The sequence below is a fragment of the Prionailurus viverrinus genome, chromosome B4 (assembly GCF_022837055.1).
Source record: "Prionailurus viverrinus isolate Anna chromosome B4, UM_Priviv_1.0, whole genome shotgun sequence".
NCBI lineage: Eukaryota > Metazoa > Chordata > Mammalia > Carnivora > Felidae > Prionailurus > Prionailurus viverrinus.
The window spans coordinates 78,723,557-78,741,079 of NC_062567.1; the positions used below are offsets into that span (position 1 = coordinate 78,723,557).

The following is a 17,523-nucleotide window of genomic DNA, read 5'->3' on the forward strand; positions in this document are numbered from 1 at the left end:
ATGCTAAGTGAAAGAAACCAGACATAAGAGGTCACATATTGTATGATTCCATATATATGAAATACCTACAGGGTTAGAATAGATTGGTATATGCCAGGGGCTCAGAAAAGAAGGGATGGGAAATGACTATTAAGTGGGTACAGTTTCCTTTTAGGAGAGCAGTGTTTGGAACTTAATATAGGTGGTGGTTGCTGAACAATGTGGATGGACTAAATGCCACTGAACTGCACACTTTAAAATAGTTGACTGGGGCACCCGGGTGCTCAGTTGGTTAAGCATCCAGCTCTTGGTTTCAGCTCAGGTCATGATCTCACAGTTTCATGAGTTTGAGTCCTGTGTTGGGCTCTGCGCTGGCAGCACAGAGCCTATTTGGGAGTCTCTCTCTCCCCCTCCCTCTCTGCCTCTCACTTGTGCCATCTCTGTCTCTCAAAATAAACTTAAAAAAAATGGTTGATTAAAAAAAAAGACTATAGCAATATAAAAACTACAATAAAAATTTTTAGTAAAAAAGAATATTAGAGAATCATATCATATAGTTAATGCAAATTTTCTTTTCTGGACTTTATGATTTGAATAGCTTAATTAAGTTCTGGGGGTGCCTGGGTGGCTTAGTCGGTTGAGCGTCTGACTTCGGCTCAGGTCATGATCTCGCAGTCCGTGAATTTGGGCCCCGTGTGGGGCTCTATGCTGACAGCTCAGAGCCTGAAGCCTGCTTCGGATTCTGGGTCTCCCTCTCTCTCTGCCCCTCCCCCACTCATTCTCTCTCTCTTTCTCTCTCTCCCTCTCTGTCAAAAATAAATAAACATTAAAATTTTTTTTAAAAAATTTGTGATTGGTTATCCATAATTATGGTATCACATGCTTTCATTGCCCTAAAAATCCTCTGTCTACATCTATTCATCCTTCACCCCTTTCCCTAACCCCTGGCAACCACTGGTCTTTTTACTATTTCCATAATTTTCTTATTCTGTAATGTCATATAGTTGGAATAATAGAGTATGTACTTTTCCAGATTGGCTTCTTTCACTTAGTAATATGCATGTAAGATTCCCCCATATCTTTTCATAGCTTGATGGCTCATTTCTTTTCAACTGGTATTTTTCTCATTTTAAAATACTTTATCCTGAAGTTATTTTCAAATGCTTCCAGAGTTGCATAAGTTTTAATTATTAGTTTTCAGTGTAGATTATTTTATTTGAAAATTGGAAAGAACTATATCAGAAGATTTTTATATAGATGACGCCCTGAATTTAATATTTTAAAAATTAACTCATCATTATTCCCTCTCTCCTCCAAATTTCTTCCATGCTCATTCCAGGCTTCCTGTTATGCCACATCTTACTTAGTGACATTGTCTAATTTCTTATTTCATCATGCTCAAAATTTCAGAATAACCATCAATTGCTCTCATATCCACATAACTCAACTTTTTAATTCATCACATACTTTTTAAATTTCAAGTTTGAGGGCTTTACCAGATCCTAAATATATAGGGATGAATAATATAACAGACAACTCTCTGCCCCTAAATGGCTTAATTATCTAAGAGAACAGAGATGAGAGAGAGACAGAGACAGAGACAGAGAGAGGAGAAAAACACATAAAATAAATATTGATAGAGTTGTAAAGAAAAAAATGTTGAGATAATGACTATAAAGAAGGGGAGGGTCTCCTCACAAATGGTTTCCTCTGAAAATGACTGTTTTATGGAGATGATATTTAATTAGAGCCCTGGAATTTGGAGGCAAAATGAGAGCAGATGTAGGGAGAGAGGTGAAAAAGAGCTTAAGGAATGGAAAGAGAGTCGGTATTACACTGATAACAGCAGATAAGGAAAGAATGGAAGAGCATGAAGAAGGGTAGTGAAGAGCTATGCCAAGGATTCTTATTGGCCACTCATCTACAATTTAATGTGGCTTTGGGACATAATTTTAGCAAAGAAGTAGCATAACTTGAGAAAACATATTTTTATCTTCTCTACAGAAAATAGATTGGATAAGGAAAGGAAGCAAAGATCATTTAGGAGCTTATTAGAGGCTACTATTTAGACCAAGTGGAGGGGAATGGTAGAGTGGATTCAGATCTTAGCAGTTGTAGCAGACACTATGTTTAATCACAAAACGTTTCCTACTGGACACACATCAAGACTGGACATCTGGACATTTTGCATTTTGGTATGTCTGTATAACTGGGTTATTATCAATGGAAAATAAATGGAAATTATGAGAATTACCTCCAAGCCTAGCAATAAAAACCTCCCCTGTGATGATTTACCAGACTCTCTTCTTCTGTCTATTGTAGATATATGTTGAAGAGGCCAGAGCTTTAAAAGTTAATTTCTGAATGGTGGCACAGAATAGAGTAGGCACATCCCACTCTACAAACATAATCTCTGCCATCTGTGCTGCATATTTGACTTTAAATTTCCAGGAAATAACTTTTCATTGTGTTAAATCTGGCAAAAAAAAAAATGACCCAATTCATTGAAAGTAAGAATAGTGGCTAAACCTTGAGAGGGATAATGACCAGAAAAGAATAAAAGGGAGGATTCTGCAGTACTGGTAACATTCTACTTCTTTATCTGAGTACTGCTTATGTGAGTATGTTAAATCTGTGAAAAGTGACCAAGCTATATAGTACAATAATTGCATATTCTATACATACATTTTTACTTAACTGAAATACCTTTAAAAATCTACTATGTAATATTGCAATGATTTTAAGTTTATCTGTTATAACAGGATTAGTTTAAGTACTTGGCAGTAGAAATAAAGGTAAAATGAATTGAAATAAAATTTTATGTAGAATCAACCAAATTTCCTGCAGATTGGGTGAAGACACTTAGATAGCTGGTGCAAAGATTAGACTCTTATTGTCTGTCTTGAGACACTCATTTCCCCTCAATCTAGAGCTCTATGATTTTGATCCTTCCAGGGTAATATCACACACTTAATATTTCCTTTGTCAATGATGACATGTCTTGCTTTCAAATCCTAAAACTAATTAAGTCTCTAAATTCAATCTGTCACTCAAGAAGATGGCCTTGAAAGGTTTAATTTAGGTAAGTATAAGCCCCTTATTGAATCAGGATTCAAATTTTTAGTAATCCCCTTAAAGTCTTTTCACAATATGGATTGGGGAGTTTCACTTTTCTTGTGTAGAATGTATATTTGTCATGGATATGTAAGCTGTAAGTTCCAAAAACTCCGTATGGCTTACAACATATAGCTGCCTCAAAAAGAAGGTTTTGTCTTGTCTTTTAAACTTGAGTTTATGGATTATAGAGTTTTCTCCACTTAATAAATAAGTCATGTATTTTTAATGTATTTGTACAATGGTCTCCCAGGGAATGTTTCCATCTTTTAAAAATTGTTTCATCAGCTAATCCTCTTGAGATCAATGGCAGAGTACACAAAAATGATTATAGTTCTTGCAATCTTAAAAACTACAAAAGAAGCAATAGTGGTTCTCATGGAGGCCAGACACATTTCAAAGTAAACAATGAGACTGAAACATTCCCTTTTTACCACTCCATTCTAAAATTTTTAAAGAGATGTATTTATTTTATATGTAATGCAAAAAAATGTGCTCCAAATTTAATATAGAATAAATTGGAGATATGGCTCTTTAAAGAAAATGAGAAGAAATGAAATTAGATGAACTTCTTGTTATCATAAAAATCTTTGAGCTCATGTGTCTTGAGTGTGAGGTGCTGGGATTAATGTATTTTGGATGAGAATGTAAGATAAAAGTAGGTTAAAGCAATATAAAAAAATATGATGAATATACAACATTCAGAAATTGCCTCTGTTCTGGGACTCAAATCAAAAGAAGACAATTGGGGATGAAATTGCTACTAACAACAATAAGGTTTGGAAAAAAAAGTATTTTGGTCATATTAACTGCACAAAGTGGACAAAAAAAGTTGATTTATTTGTAAGTCATTGAAATATATAGTATGATGTTAAAACTATTTTTTTATCAACTCAGTCGAGTTGTTTTAATAAGAAACCTTTGAAACTGCATTTTGTAGGAATCAAGATTTAAATAGATACCCTTCATAGGCTTCAACAGAATCTCAGAAATGAATTTTATTAAATGAATGTGTTGTTTTCCTCACATAATTATAATTATATATGCCTTTAGTATGCAAAGTCAATGTGAATATCATAAAATATGTCACTAGAAAAATGAATTAGTCTTGAATTTGAGAAACTTCATTTTGTTGAACTCAATAGAATTTAAATATTTCATGAACTCCCCAGTTTTCATATCCCAAAGGAGTCTCCTCTCTCTTACCTATAAATTACCTAAGTAGGTACAGAAGTCCCTAGGACTATAAAAATGGTCAGAAATAATGACTATTTTACTGCCATTCAGCAAGTATTTTATTTGGAATTAAAAGGAAAAAAATGATGTAAAGTAATTTACAGTAGTTTTTGTTGGGGAGGTTGCAATTTTGTAATTTAAATTTAGCCTTGGAATATGCATGTATGATTCACTTCTATCTTTATAATTTGGCACCCTATAGAATTCATCCTCTGCTGATTGACATTTCCCTATGCTTTTGACTTAAATGGCCAGAATGCAGACATTTTTAGAAAAATGATACACTGAGAAGTGTGGGAAAAGAAAGAAAACAAATAAGAAAGGAATGAAGTGAAAGAGGAAAAAAAGAAACAAACCTTAGTTCATTATAATTATTTATAACCATTGGAAATATTTGTACATTCTCAACCTCTGAACTGGAATATATGAAGTGTAAAAAGTTTATTTTTTTCAGTTTATTTATTTATTTTGAAAAAGAGAAAGTACAGATCAGGGAAGGGCAGAGAGAGAGGGAGACACAGAGAGAATACCAAGCCCATGCAGGGCTTGTACCCACAAACCATGAGATCTTGACCTGAGCTGAAGTCAGATGCTTAACCGACTGAGCCATCCAGGAGCCCTAAAGTATAAAAAGTTTAAAATGCAATGTAACATATGACATGATATTCTTCTTAAGAAATATGGTCATGCTTTACAAAAATTTGGTGATAGACTTTCAATATAATACACATGAGGATGTAGGCATGGTCTGGAAAAAGATGGAAAACAAGAAAAAAATGAAAAGGTAACATAATTCTATGTAATTTTTTAAGTTTATTTTGAGAGAGATAGAGACAGCACAAATGGAGGAGGGGCAGAGAGACCGAGGGAGAGAGAGAATCCCAAGCAGGCTCTACACTGTCAGTGCAGAGCCCAATGTGGGGGGGACTCAAACCCACAAAGCAGTGAGATCATGACCTGAGCTCAAACCAAGAGTGGACACTTAACCGACTGAGAATAAGAGAAGAGAAGAGGGACATGAGTAAGAAAGAAGTGAAGAGTCTACCGCGACAACAGGGGAAGCCATGCAGAGCAAGGACACTAAAAGGAACTAGTAGGCAGGGGTAGATAAAATTTTTGTATGGCTTGTTTTCTAGAACCCTTTTCTGTTACTGCAAAAACTAAATAAGGCATGCTACATAAATAATACAATCATCATGCATGAGGATACACTTCCTCTCTGCTTGGTTTCATATCACAGAAAGGAGAATAAACAGGGCTGGTGAGATGAAAGTAAATCCAAAGGAAAAAGGAGAAAGCAGACCTAAAGTGGTCATGAGGATTTCAATCTTGAAGAGTTTGCAAAAGTTTGGTGAAAGTACTGAGTCCCCACTGTATATGGGCCTCAGATGTTTAGGTCAAGTTTACATTTCTTAAAAGTTGAAGAGTCCTCAGCTGAAATCTGACTTACAGAATACTATCATAAGGAGTAATAAATAGAGAAAAGAGACACGATTAGCAAAGAAGAATGAGCCAGCTGATGGTGTAAAATAATGTAAATGTAAACTAAATAGATTGGAAAAAATTGCAACTACAGAAGATGCAAGTTAAAATATTATGACAGTTTTTCTGTTTCTTTCTTTGTTTCTATTTTAATATGACTTTGTAAATGCCATATATTATCCTTTTGGAATGCCTGAATTTATGACACTTGAGAAAAGAAACTCAGAGAGTTGCACTGAGTTAGTGAAATTCTGTGTACAAATTATATGAGCGAATTTTTAGAGGCTGTTACTGCTGACTAGCAGAATATCGAAGGAGTTTAGGTGTCAGTAGCAACATGTATATGGATGATCTCAAGATAATAGGTATCTCATACAGCCTTATCTCCTTTAATTCTCATTTTTTTTCTTATTCCTTATTTTATTATTTCATTGGTAGAAGTCAGCCATGAGAAACCACACCACGGTAACAACCTTCATTCTTCTTGGACTGACCGATAACCCACAATTAATTACAAGTGGTTATTTTTCTTCTCCTTTTTTTCACCTACATGTTGAGTGTCACTGGGAATCTAACCATAATCACCCTCACCCTGTTGGATTCTCATCTAAAGATACCCATGTACTTCTTCCTCCGAAGCTTTTCATTTTTAGAAATCTTATTCACAACTGTCTGCATCCCCAAATTTCTTGTCAGCATGGCAACAGGTGACAAGACCATTTCTTACAACAGTTGTGCAACACAGCTGTTTTTTACTACTGTCTTGGGTGCAATCGAATTTTTTCTTCTGGTTGCCATGTCTTATGACCGCTATGTAGCCATCTGCAAACCCTTGCATTACACCACCATCATGAGTGACAGAGTCTGCAACTTGTTGGTCTTTGCTTCATGGTTGGCCGGTTTTATAGTAATTGTCCCACCACTCCTTGTGGGTCTCCAGCTAGACTTCTGTGCAGCCAACACTGTAAATCATTTCTTCTGTGATTTTACTCCTATATTACAGCTCTCTTGCACAGACACAGCTGTAATAGAATTAATGGCATTTCTCTCAGCCATTTTGACACTCCTGGTTACACTGGTATTAGTGATTCTCTCCTATGCAAACATCATCAGGACTATCCTGAAGATACCTTCTTCTCAACAGAGGAAGAAAGCCTTTTCTACATGTTCTTCTCACATGGTGGTTGTGTCCATTTCTTATGGCAGCTGCATCTTCATGTATGTGAAGCCTTCTACAAAGGAGAGAGTGTCTTTAAATAAAGGGATAGCCTTGCTCAGTACTTCTGTTGCCCCCGTGTTGAATCCCTTCATTTATACACTGAGAAACAAACCAGTGCAAGATGCTTTTAGGCACATGCTCAAAAAGATTAAGATTTTCTCAAGTAAGTGAACCATTTTAGTGATATTACTGAGGTTATGAGTAAAATAAAGCAAGAAGGGTAGAGTGTTTCACAGAGCTCTTCAAAGTTTGTATTCAAAATAATACTGTTTTTCTTGACATAATTTTCATAGTGGCCTGCCTAACTTCCAAAGCCTAATTCTTTCTTTTCCCTTATCTGTCCCTTATTTGGACCAAAATTATTTGCCTTTTTATTTGGTGCTTTTATCTATTTCCTTTTAAAATTCTCTCAGAGGAAGACAAAGTTAGACTTTAATTTTTCCATGTTCCTTTCTGCTCTTCTGGAATTCAGAGATTCAATTTTACATATATTCTATATAGAGTTAATTCACTACCTAGATTTTTAAAACTTAGCTGAAAAGCACATATTTCTAGAAACCCACAAATTATCACTGACTCAAAGGAAAATAAAAAATGGGAATTGACCTATAACTATTAAATAGATTGAATCACTAATCATATGTCCTTAAATAATGTGGATTTTGTTTGTTTGTTTGTTTCTGTAAATAGAGGTCATGGCAAGCATTTCAAACAATTTATAAATTGCTTTTGCTTATTATTACTCTTTATCATATATTGTCGGTAAAAAACAAAACACAAACAAAAATACTTGAATTTCAAAGTATATGTATATTTATTTGTTTATAAATTATACAATTACAGTATAGAATATTTAAACACTTTAATACAAAAATAGAAATTAAGCAAGGAAATTAGGTAAAAGAATTAATATATTTTATAATATAACTATTATATAAATTAATTTTAATATTAATGGTACAACTATTAGATTCAATTTGATAAAACACATATTATTATATTTGCAAATATCAGTTTAGTTATGTGATAAATTATCTGAAAGTCTTATTCCAAGCCTATCTGATCTTGGTACTTATCTAGAAGGACCATCATAGTTCAAAATTGATGCCTTACAATGCATACTGATCACATCGAAAGAAGTAAAAATAAAAATAAGATAAAAACAGAGAAGAAGGAAATCCATAAGAGACTCTTAAATACAGAGAATAAATGGAGGGTTGCTGGAGGGGTGCTGGGTGGGGGGGAAAGGGCAAAATGGGTGAGGGGCATCAAGGAAGGCACTTGTTGGGATGAGCACTGGCTGTTATATGCAAGTGATGAACCACTAAATTCTACTTCTGAAACCATTATTACATTATATGTTAACTAACTTGGATGTAAATAAAATTTTTTTAAAAAAGAAAAAAAAGATTTAGATTGGAAAAAAAGAAGTGAAAACCACAATAATTATTCTTTTGTCCTACTTGAATTTTTGACATTGAGTTACTACATTTCTGTCTTCTCTAATGTTAATCTGCTGCCTAAACTTTTATTTTTATACAAATATTTTTTACAGTGCAGAGAAAGTCTTTGGAATATTTTAATAGAGATTAAAATAATTCTAAGTTTTCCAATGGGTGGATGAGTATTTTCATAATTAATCAGCTTATATACTCTTCAGTAACAATAACCATGGCAAAAATTTCAAGCAATCAGTTTCTAAATTTCTTTAGCTTATTACACCTTTCTTTTGAAAACTGGTTACTTTTTCATTACTATTAAAATACCACATATTTTGGAACAAAATGGTAGGGAAATATCTTCATGAAAGCATACTATTAATGGGTATTTGTTGGGTATTGATGGGTATTTGAAAAGAGAAAATTGGAATATGTTTGTAAAATAAAATTGTGTATTTCTCTTAATGTGTATTTAAAAAATACTTTGCCTGAGAAGTTCTGATTCTCTGATACAGTTTTGAAAAAGATACCTTAACATATCATTACAAGCTTCCTTCTCTCTCTTATCCCCACTCCCTCACCTCCTCCTCCTTACTCCTCTGATCCTTTGAACGTAAAAAAACTATTCTTAGATGAAAGGCTATGCAAAAACAGCCTGTATTTGTCCTGCAGATTATGGTTCACTTGCCCAAGGTCAAAATTATGGCAGAAGGCCAGAGGTGGCCCTAAAGCCTTATTTCAAGGTGCTGAAACCTACCTGTTACACTCCATTAGTCCACAAAATTCAATAACTCAGTATTTAGTGCCAAGATTATTTTAATTTAAACCAATAAGTGGGCCATAACTTAAAATGCAGTTGCAATTGATGTTACCACCTAATTCAGCCTATGAATTTACTGTCACCCTCTGAAATTCATCTGTGATAGGACAGCTAAACATTTGAATTAAATGGCTATATGGAATGGATCACCATTTCTGTATCATTTTTTAAAGTATTAGATGGCAACACCAAGTACTGCAGTTTTGCCAGGGAAAGAAGCTTTAGATTTATTATTTTTTAATGAGGGGGAACTCCATGGTTTTCTACTTGGCCTTGAGTATATATATTTTAACAATATATTCAGGATGATTTTTCACATGCAGTAGAATCACTTCCCACACCCCTATTATCTTCCACTCTAATAAGTGTATACCCTGACATTCTATCATCATTATAATTAAGATTAACTCAGAGATGAGGTCAAACAATACCTCAAAGTTCCAGGTTTTACCCTCTTCAGTGCACAGTTTTCCTGGCAAAGGAATATATATCCATTCAGGAAAACTAAAGGGAGAATTTAGATATTAATATCAATGCATGGCTCTACCTCACAGATAACTTCTTTCATGGGTTCTGGCTCTGTGAACTCACTAAAGTCTTTAATTGGATAAGGATCTCTAACTCCTTATGATGCCTGGATCATCCCTTCTTTCACCTAACCTAGAGTTCTTTTAATTATATAGGTCATATAGGAATTTAGTGGATTGTCCATTTATTTGAGTCTTGGGGCAGCATGATGTTTTATTCAATTTACTACTAAAGTGTATCATGCAATTTTGATAACCACTCTAACCCTACCAACTAGTAAGTAACCAAAACCATCTTGCTAAGGGCTATAACATGGTCTCTGCCCTTCCATGGTCCCATCATTTCCAGTGAAGTGAGGAAGCTCATTTTAATGAAATTATCTCCACTTTCATTTGAGACCAGCAGTTACAATACTTTTCAATGCTGCTCATACCCCCTTGTACCTTGTACAAAGAATTTTCCTCTAGATCTTCACCAGTTACATAGTTAAGGGACATGTAGGCAGATTGCACATGATAAAACTATTCCATATTGTTGTCATTCTACAACTTTGGATTTTTCTTATATTTCAACTTTAATCAGGATAAATCATTCACAAATCCAAGTTGTTATCTAATTGAACAAAAGATTATAGTCATTATCAGAAGCTTGAACTCTTCCACTAAATCCACAATCACTACTCAGACCTCACCCTTACCCATTATTTGCTGGTAAACTAGCTTTCTGAAAGTAAAAGCCTAATAAATAGGAAAAAAATCCACAATTAAAAAAATATATATCAATAAATTAACTTTGGTATATAATTATTTTTACTTTATCTCTGATATATCACCCTTAGAATCCATTCTCCATTCTCCACATTTATTTTCTCAGACTTTTGATTATGTAAATTGATAAGTTATTGCTTTGGTCTTAATATGTACCCCAAAATTCATATGTTGAAACCCAAATCCTGAAAGATAATAGTATGAGGAGAAAGGGCCTTTGGGAGGTGTGTAGGTCATGAATAAGATTAGTGCTGCTGTAGAAAGAATCCCAGAGAACTCTTCTGTACCCCTCTTTCCACCATGTGAGGCTACAATGAGAAAACAGCAACCTGGAAGAGAGCCCTTATCTGGCCACACTGATCTCAGACCTCCATGCTCCAGAATGTGTGAAATACATTTCATTGTATACAAGACGCACAGTCTTCTGATATTTTATTATAGTAGGCCAAATGGACTAAAACAATTATTATAATACTTTTTGATACATAAGTCTTCTCCTTTGAGAAGAATGTTAACCTCTCTAACAGGCTAGGTATGACTTTTTTAACACAGAGATGATGAATTTTGGTAGATATGGGTCAAAAGGACACCTGGATTCACTCTAAAGTTACCTATCATCTCTCTGGTCATTAGGATTTTATTTTATTTTTTTCTGCTCATTTGTTTTTTATTTTCTAATAATTAAAAAAGTGTTTTTAGAAGTTTAGCATAAAAGTGGATGAAATTAAAACTGTATAGTTTGATGATTATTCTAAAAAGACTCAGGTAATAGCTGAACAAAGCTTAAAAAATAAAAATAAGTAATCAAACAAAGATCAAGGTATAAGGCATTACTAACACACTGTAGGAAACAAATATTCTAATACCTATAGATTATTTCTGACTGCACAGGAATGTTATGAATATGGAATAAGCAGTATGAGTTGGGCCTCTTCTGCCTAACATGATGTCTGTAGAATCTCTACAAGCTGTTGTATCTTGCGTGATTTTGGTCATTTTCATTGCTTTATGACATTGCATTAAGTGACTATCCCAAATGTGAACTGGCATATGAATTGTTTAAGTGTACGAATTTCATGAAGAGTATTGTTATGGACATTTTTTGTATATTGTATATTTTTTATTTAGATATCGTTTCTCCTTGGGTTAGTTTTGGTAATTTGTGTTTTTCAAGAATTTGTCCTTTTTCATTTAAATATTCAGATATATTGGCATGTAGATAGCATTTTCATTCTCAAATCCCAGTGTTCATTGCTTGGACCTGGTCTAGTCTTCATCCTCACTCATTCTCCTATGGTAATAATCCCCAAATTCCTTCTGTAGCCTGGAACTCCTCTTTGCATAAAAGAACTACCTGCTTATTCTAAATCTCTACTTGGACGTCTAAGAATCTCAGATTAACAAGCTCTGAATTTAAACTCTATTTCCCCCCAATTTTTTTTTTCTTTCTCAAACATCACCTCAGCAAACAGCAACTGTCTTTCAGTTGTTCAGGCTAAAACCTTGAGATCATCTTTTTTTTTTCTTTTCTTCTTGTTTCCCCTCATACCTCTTAGCAATCTCTTGGCAATATCCGTTGACTATTTTCAGAAAACAACCTCTACTTCTTCTTCCATTGCAGCCACTCTGGCCCAAGTCAAAGTCCCTTTTTGCTGTGATGATTGTGATAGCCCTTTGGTAACTCTTCCTCCTTCTCCACCTCCTCTTCCTCTCTCTTCCCTCTTCCGTTCTTTTTCTTCTTCACCTGCTCCTGTTTTTCCTCTTCTCTTCCCTACTTTCTGTACCTTCTCCTCCACCTCTTTTCATTTCCCCCCATCTCTCACATCATGTATTTCAGCCTTCTACCCAAAACCCTTCAAAAACTCTCATCTTAATCATTTTAAGAGAAAAAAAGCTTTAAAGTGGTCCACATTACAGCTATATGATTTCCAAGGTTTTTTTTTAATTCCATTAGCCTCATCTTTTCTAATTGTTCTTTCTTACTATTCCACAAAAGACAGAACATGTACCTGTCTTAGAGTCGTTTTCACTTGATTTTCCTTTGCTCAAAATATTTTTTTCTTGATCCACATGAATCAAATATTCCTCCATGAATTTCTGTATTGTATTTAAATCATAATTCCACACCAGACACACCATAGTTCCTTCTCTGATTTACTTTTCTTATTATCTACATGGCATATTTAATTTAATTTAATTTAATTTTCAATATATGAAGTTTATTGTCAAATTGCTTTCCATACAACACCCAGTGCTCATCCCAAAAGATGCCCTCCTCAATACCCATCACCTACCCTCCCCTCCCTCCCACCCCCCATCAACCCTCAGTTTGTTCTCAGTTTTTAAGAGTCTCTTATGCTTTGGCTCTCTTCCACTCTAACCTCTTTTTTTTTTCCTTCAACTCCCCCATGGGTTTCTGTTAAGTTTCTCAGGATCCACATAAGAGTGAAACCATACGGTATCTGTCTTTCTCTGTATGACTTATTTCACTTAGCATAACACTCTCCAGTTCCATCCATGTTGCTACAAAGGGCCACATTTCATTCTTTCTCATTGCCACGTAGTACTCCATTGTGTATATAAACCACAATTTCTTTATCCATTCATCAGTTGATGGACATTTAGGCTCTTTCCATAATTTGGCTATTGTTGAGAGTGCTGCTATAAACATTGGGGTACAAGTGCCCCTATGCATCAGTACTCCGGTATCCCTTGGATAAATTCCTAGCAGTGCTATTGCTGGGTCATAGGGTAGGTCTATTTTTAATTTTTTGAGGACCTCCACACTGTTTTCCAGTGTGGCTGCACCAATTTGCATTCCCACCGACAGTGCAAGAGGGTTCCTGTTTCTCCACATCCTCGCCAGCATCTATACACTCCTGATTTGTTCATTTTGGCCACTCTGACTGGCGTGAGGTGATATCTGAGTGTGGTTTTGATTTGTATTTCCCTGATGAAGAGCGATGTTGAGCATCTTTTCATGTGCCTGTTGGCCATCTGGATGTCTTCTTTAGAGAAGTGTCTATTCATGATTTCTGCCCATTTCTTCACTGGATTATTTGTTTTTCGGGTGTGGAGTTTGGTGAGCTCTTATAGATTTTGGATACTAGCCCTTTGTCCGATATGTCATTTGCAAATATCTTTTCCCATTCCGTTGATTGCCTTTTAGTTTTGTTGATTGTTTCCTTTGCTGTGCAGAAGCTTTTTATCTTCATAAGGTCCCAGTAATTCATTTTTGCTTTTAATTCCCTTTCCTTTGGGAATGTGTCGAGTAAGAAATTGCTGCGGCTGAGGTCAGAGAGTTCTTTTCCTGCTTTCTCCTCTAGGGTTTTGATGGTTTTCTGTCTCTCATTCAGGTCTTTTCTCCATTGTGAGTTTATTTTTGTGAATGGTGTGAGAAAGTGGTCTAGTTTCAATCTTCTGCATGTTGCTGTCCAGTTCTCCCAGCACCATTTGTTAAAGAGACTGTCTTTTTTCCATTGGATAGTCTTTCCTGCTTGTCAAAGATTAGTTGGCCATACATTTGTGGGTCTAGTTCTGGGGTTTCTATGCTATTCCATTGGTCTATGTGTCTGTTTTTGTGCCAATACCATGATGCTGTCTTGATGATTACAGCTTTGTAATAGAGGCTAAACTCTGGGATTGTGATGCCTCCTGCTGTGGTCTTCTTCTTCAAAATTATTTTGGCTATTCGGGGCCTTTTGTGGTTCCATATGAGTTTTAGGATTGCTTGTTCTAGTTTCGAGAAGAATGCTGGTGCAATTTTGATTCAGATTGCATTGAATGTGTAGATAGCTTTGGGTAGTATTGACGTTTTGACAATTTATTCTTCCAATGCATGAGCACGGAATGTTTTTCCATTTCTTTATGTCTTCTTCAATTTTCTTCATTAGCTTTCTATAGTTTTCAGCATACAGATCTTGTACATCTTTGGTTAGATATATTCCTAGGTATTTTATGCTTCTTGGTGCAATTGTGAATGGGATCAGTTTCTTTATTTGTCTTTCTGTTGCTTCATTATTAGTGTATAAGAATGCAACTGATTTCTATACATTGATTTTGTATCCTGCAACTTTGCTGAATTCATGTATCAGTTCTAGCAGACTTCTGGTGGAAGTCTTCTATCGGATTTTCCATGTATAATATCATGTCATCTGCAAAAAGTGAAAGCTTAACTTCATCTTTGCCAATTTTGATGCCTTTGATTTCCTTTTGTTGTCTGATTGCTGATGCTAGCACTTCCAACACTATGTTAAACAAGACTGGTGAGAGTGGGCATCCCTGTCGTGTTCCCAATCTCAGGGAAAAAGCTCTCAGTTTTTCCCCATTGAGGATGATGTTAGCTGTGGGCTTTTCATAAATGGCTTTTATGATATTTAAGTATGTTCCTTCTATCCCGACTTTCTTGAGGGTTTTTATTAAGAAAGGTTGCTGGATTTTGTCAAAGGCCTTTTCTGCATCGATTGACAGGATCATATGGTTCTTATCTTTTCTTTTATTAATGTGATGTATCACATTGATTTGCAAATGTTGAACCAGCCCTGCATCCCAGGAATGAATCCCACTTGATCATGGTGAATAATTCTTTTTATAAGCTGTTGAATTCGATTTGCTAGTATCTTATTGAGAATTTTTGCATCCATATTCATCAGGGATATTGGCCTGTAGTTCTCTTTTTTTACTGGGTCTCTGTCTGGTTTAGGAATCAAAGTAATACTGGCTTCATAGAATGAGTCTTGAAGTTTTCCTTCCCTTTCTATTTCTTGGAATAGCTTGAGAAGGATAGGTATTATCTCTGCTTTAAACTTCTGGTAGAACTCCCCTGGGAAGCCATCTGGTCCTGGACTCTTATTCGTTGGGAGATTTTTAATGATTGATTCAATTTCTTCGCTGGTTATGGGTCTGTTCAAGCTTTCTATTTCCTCCTCATTGAGTTTTGGAAGAGTGTGGGTGTTTAGGAATTTGTCCATTTCTTCCAGGTTGTCCAGTTTGTTGGCACATAATTTTTCATAGTATTCCCTGATAATTGCTTGTATCTCTGAGGGATTGGTTGTAATAATTCCATTTTCCTTCATGATTTTATCTATTTGGGTCATCTCCCTTTTCTTTTTGAGAAGCCTGGCTAGAGGTTTATCAATTTTGTTTATTTTTTCAAAAAAACAACTCTTGGTTTCGTTGATCTGCTCTACAGTTTTTTTTTAGATTCTATATTTATTTCTGCTCTGATCTTTATTATTTCTCTTCTTCTGCTGGGTTTAGGCTGTCTTTGCTTTTCTGCTTCTATTTCGTTTTGGTGTGCTGTTAGATTTTGTATTTGGGATTTTTCTTGTTTCTTGAGAAAGGCCTGGATTGCAATGTATTTTCCTCTCAGGACTGCCTTTGCTGCATCCCAAAGCGTTTGGATTGTTGTATTTTCATTTTCATTTGTTTCCATATATTTTTTAATTTCTTCTCTAATGCCTGGTTGACCCATTCATTCTTTAGTAGGATGTTCTTTAACCTCCATGCTTTTGTAGGTTTTCCAGACTTTTTCCTGTGGTTGATTTCAAGCTTCATAGCATTATGGTCTGAAAGTATGCATGGTATGATTTCAATTCTTGTATACTTATGAAGGGCTGTTTTGTGACCCTGTATGTGATCTATCTTGGAGAATGTTCCATGTGCACTCGAGAAGAAGGTATATTCTGTTGCTTTGGGATGCAGAGTTCTAAATATATCTGTCAAATCCATCTAATCCAATGTATCATTCAGGGCCCTTGTTTCTTTATTCTGGTCATTAGGATTTTAAACAAAGCAGTATCGATGTTAAATATAAGACATAATGGGGGAAGAAGAGGGTAGCTTTTGCTGGCAGTGAATTGTAATGTGATTTTTATTTAGGAAAAAATAGAAATATATCAAATATCCCAATATATACATTCTGATTTTCTCCAAACCCTGAACCATTATTTCCAATCTATGAGCTTTCACAAATAAGATCTGGTAAGGATGCAATTTCAATTGATGTTGTTATTTAACACACTACACAATCAGAGCCTACCTTTGATGATAATGCTTAACTGTATATTTGAAAGTTGCTAAAAGTCTAAATCTTAAAAGGCCTCATCACAAGAAAATAAATGCAACTATGCATGGTGGCAGATGGTAACTAGACTTATTGTGGTTGTGATTATGCAGTGTATATAAATATCAAATCATTATGTTATATACTTGAAACCAATATAATATGATATGACAATTATACCTCAATTGAAAAAAGAGATCAGAGCCTACCTTTGTTTACAGCAATACCTAATATAAGGCTATAAGAGGTAATAAATTTCTTCAGAGAAGTCACGGGAACTCCATGGTTTTCTGACTATAAATCAAGCTAAGAATTTAAAGCCACAAATTTGTCATTTTCTTTCTTTAGATCCTTGATATGGTTAGAAATAACCATCCTGCCTCATAGCACTATAGTGACTATATATCTGTCACATTTATCATATTGCTATCATCTCCATCTAGTTTGGAAAAGGTTATCCTTTAATGTAAATTTCTTCCTAAGTGATAATCTAAGTAACTCTGTCAATACTTGATGCCATGGATTCCTGATGTCTTATTATGGTCACAGCCCTATCTTCAAACACTTCATGGTCAGAAAACTACTTAAAAAAAAAAACCCTCCTTAAGCGTATATTTCATGCAACCCCCTGTGCTTTCATGACTACTGAGTGCCAATTTTCCATGGACTTGCTACATACGTATCTTGTATTAGCTCTTGCTCTAGATTATTTTTACAACTGTTTTTATAGCATTCAGCCATGGAGATAGAGATTATATCTCCCTCCAGGCAAGAAGGCAGACTTTTTTCCTGACCAGGATTAGAAAACTCATGCCTCTGCATATGGCAATATTGGCCAGGTTTGGTAGCAGCCTCTTTAAATACTGTGATTTTTT

The 17,523-nt window shown here is 35.0% G+C and overlaps 1 protein-coding gene across 1 annotated transcript; it reads left to right on the top strand.

Moving 5' to 3' along the window:
• Nucleotides 1–6,255: 6,255 nt before the first annotated feature.
• LOC125170730 (olfactory receptor 6C74-like) lies at nucleotides 6,256–7,201 on the top strand. Its single transcript, XM_047867431.1, is given in 2 exon segments — nucleotides 6,256–6,318; nucleotides 6,320–7,201. Coding segments are annotated over 2 exon segments (942 nt in total). The 5' UTR covers nucleotides 6,256–6,258.
• Nucleotides 7,202–17,523: the final 10,322 nt, after the last annotated feature.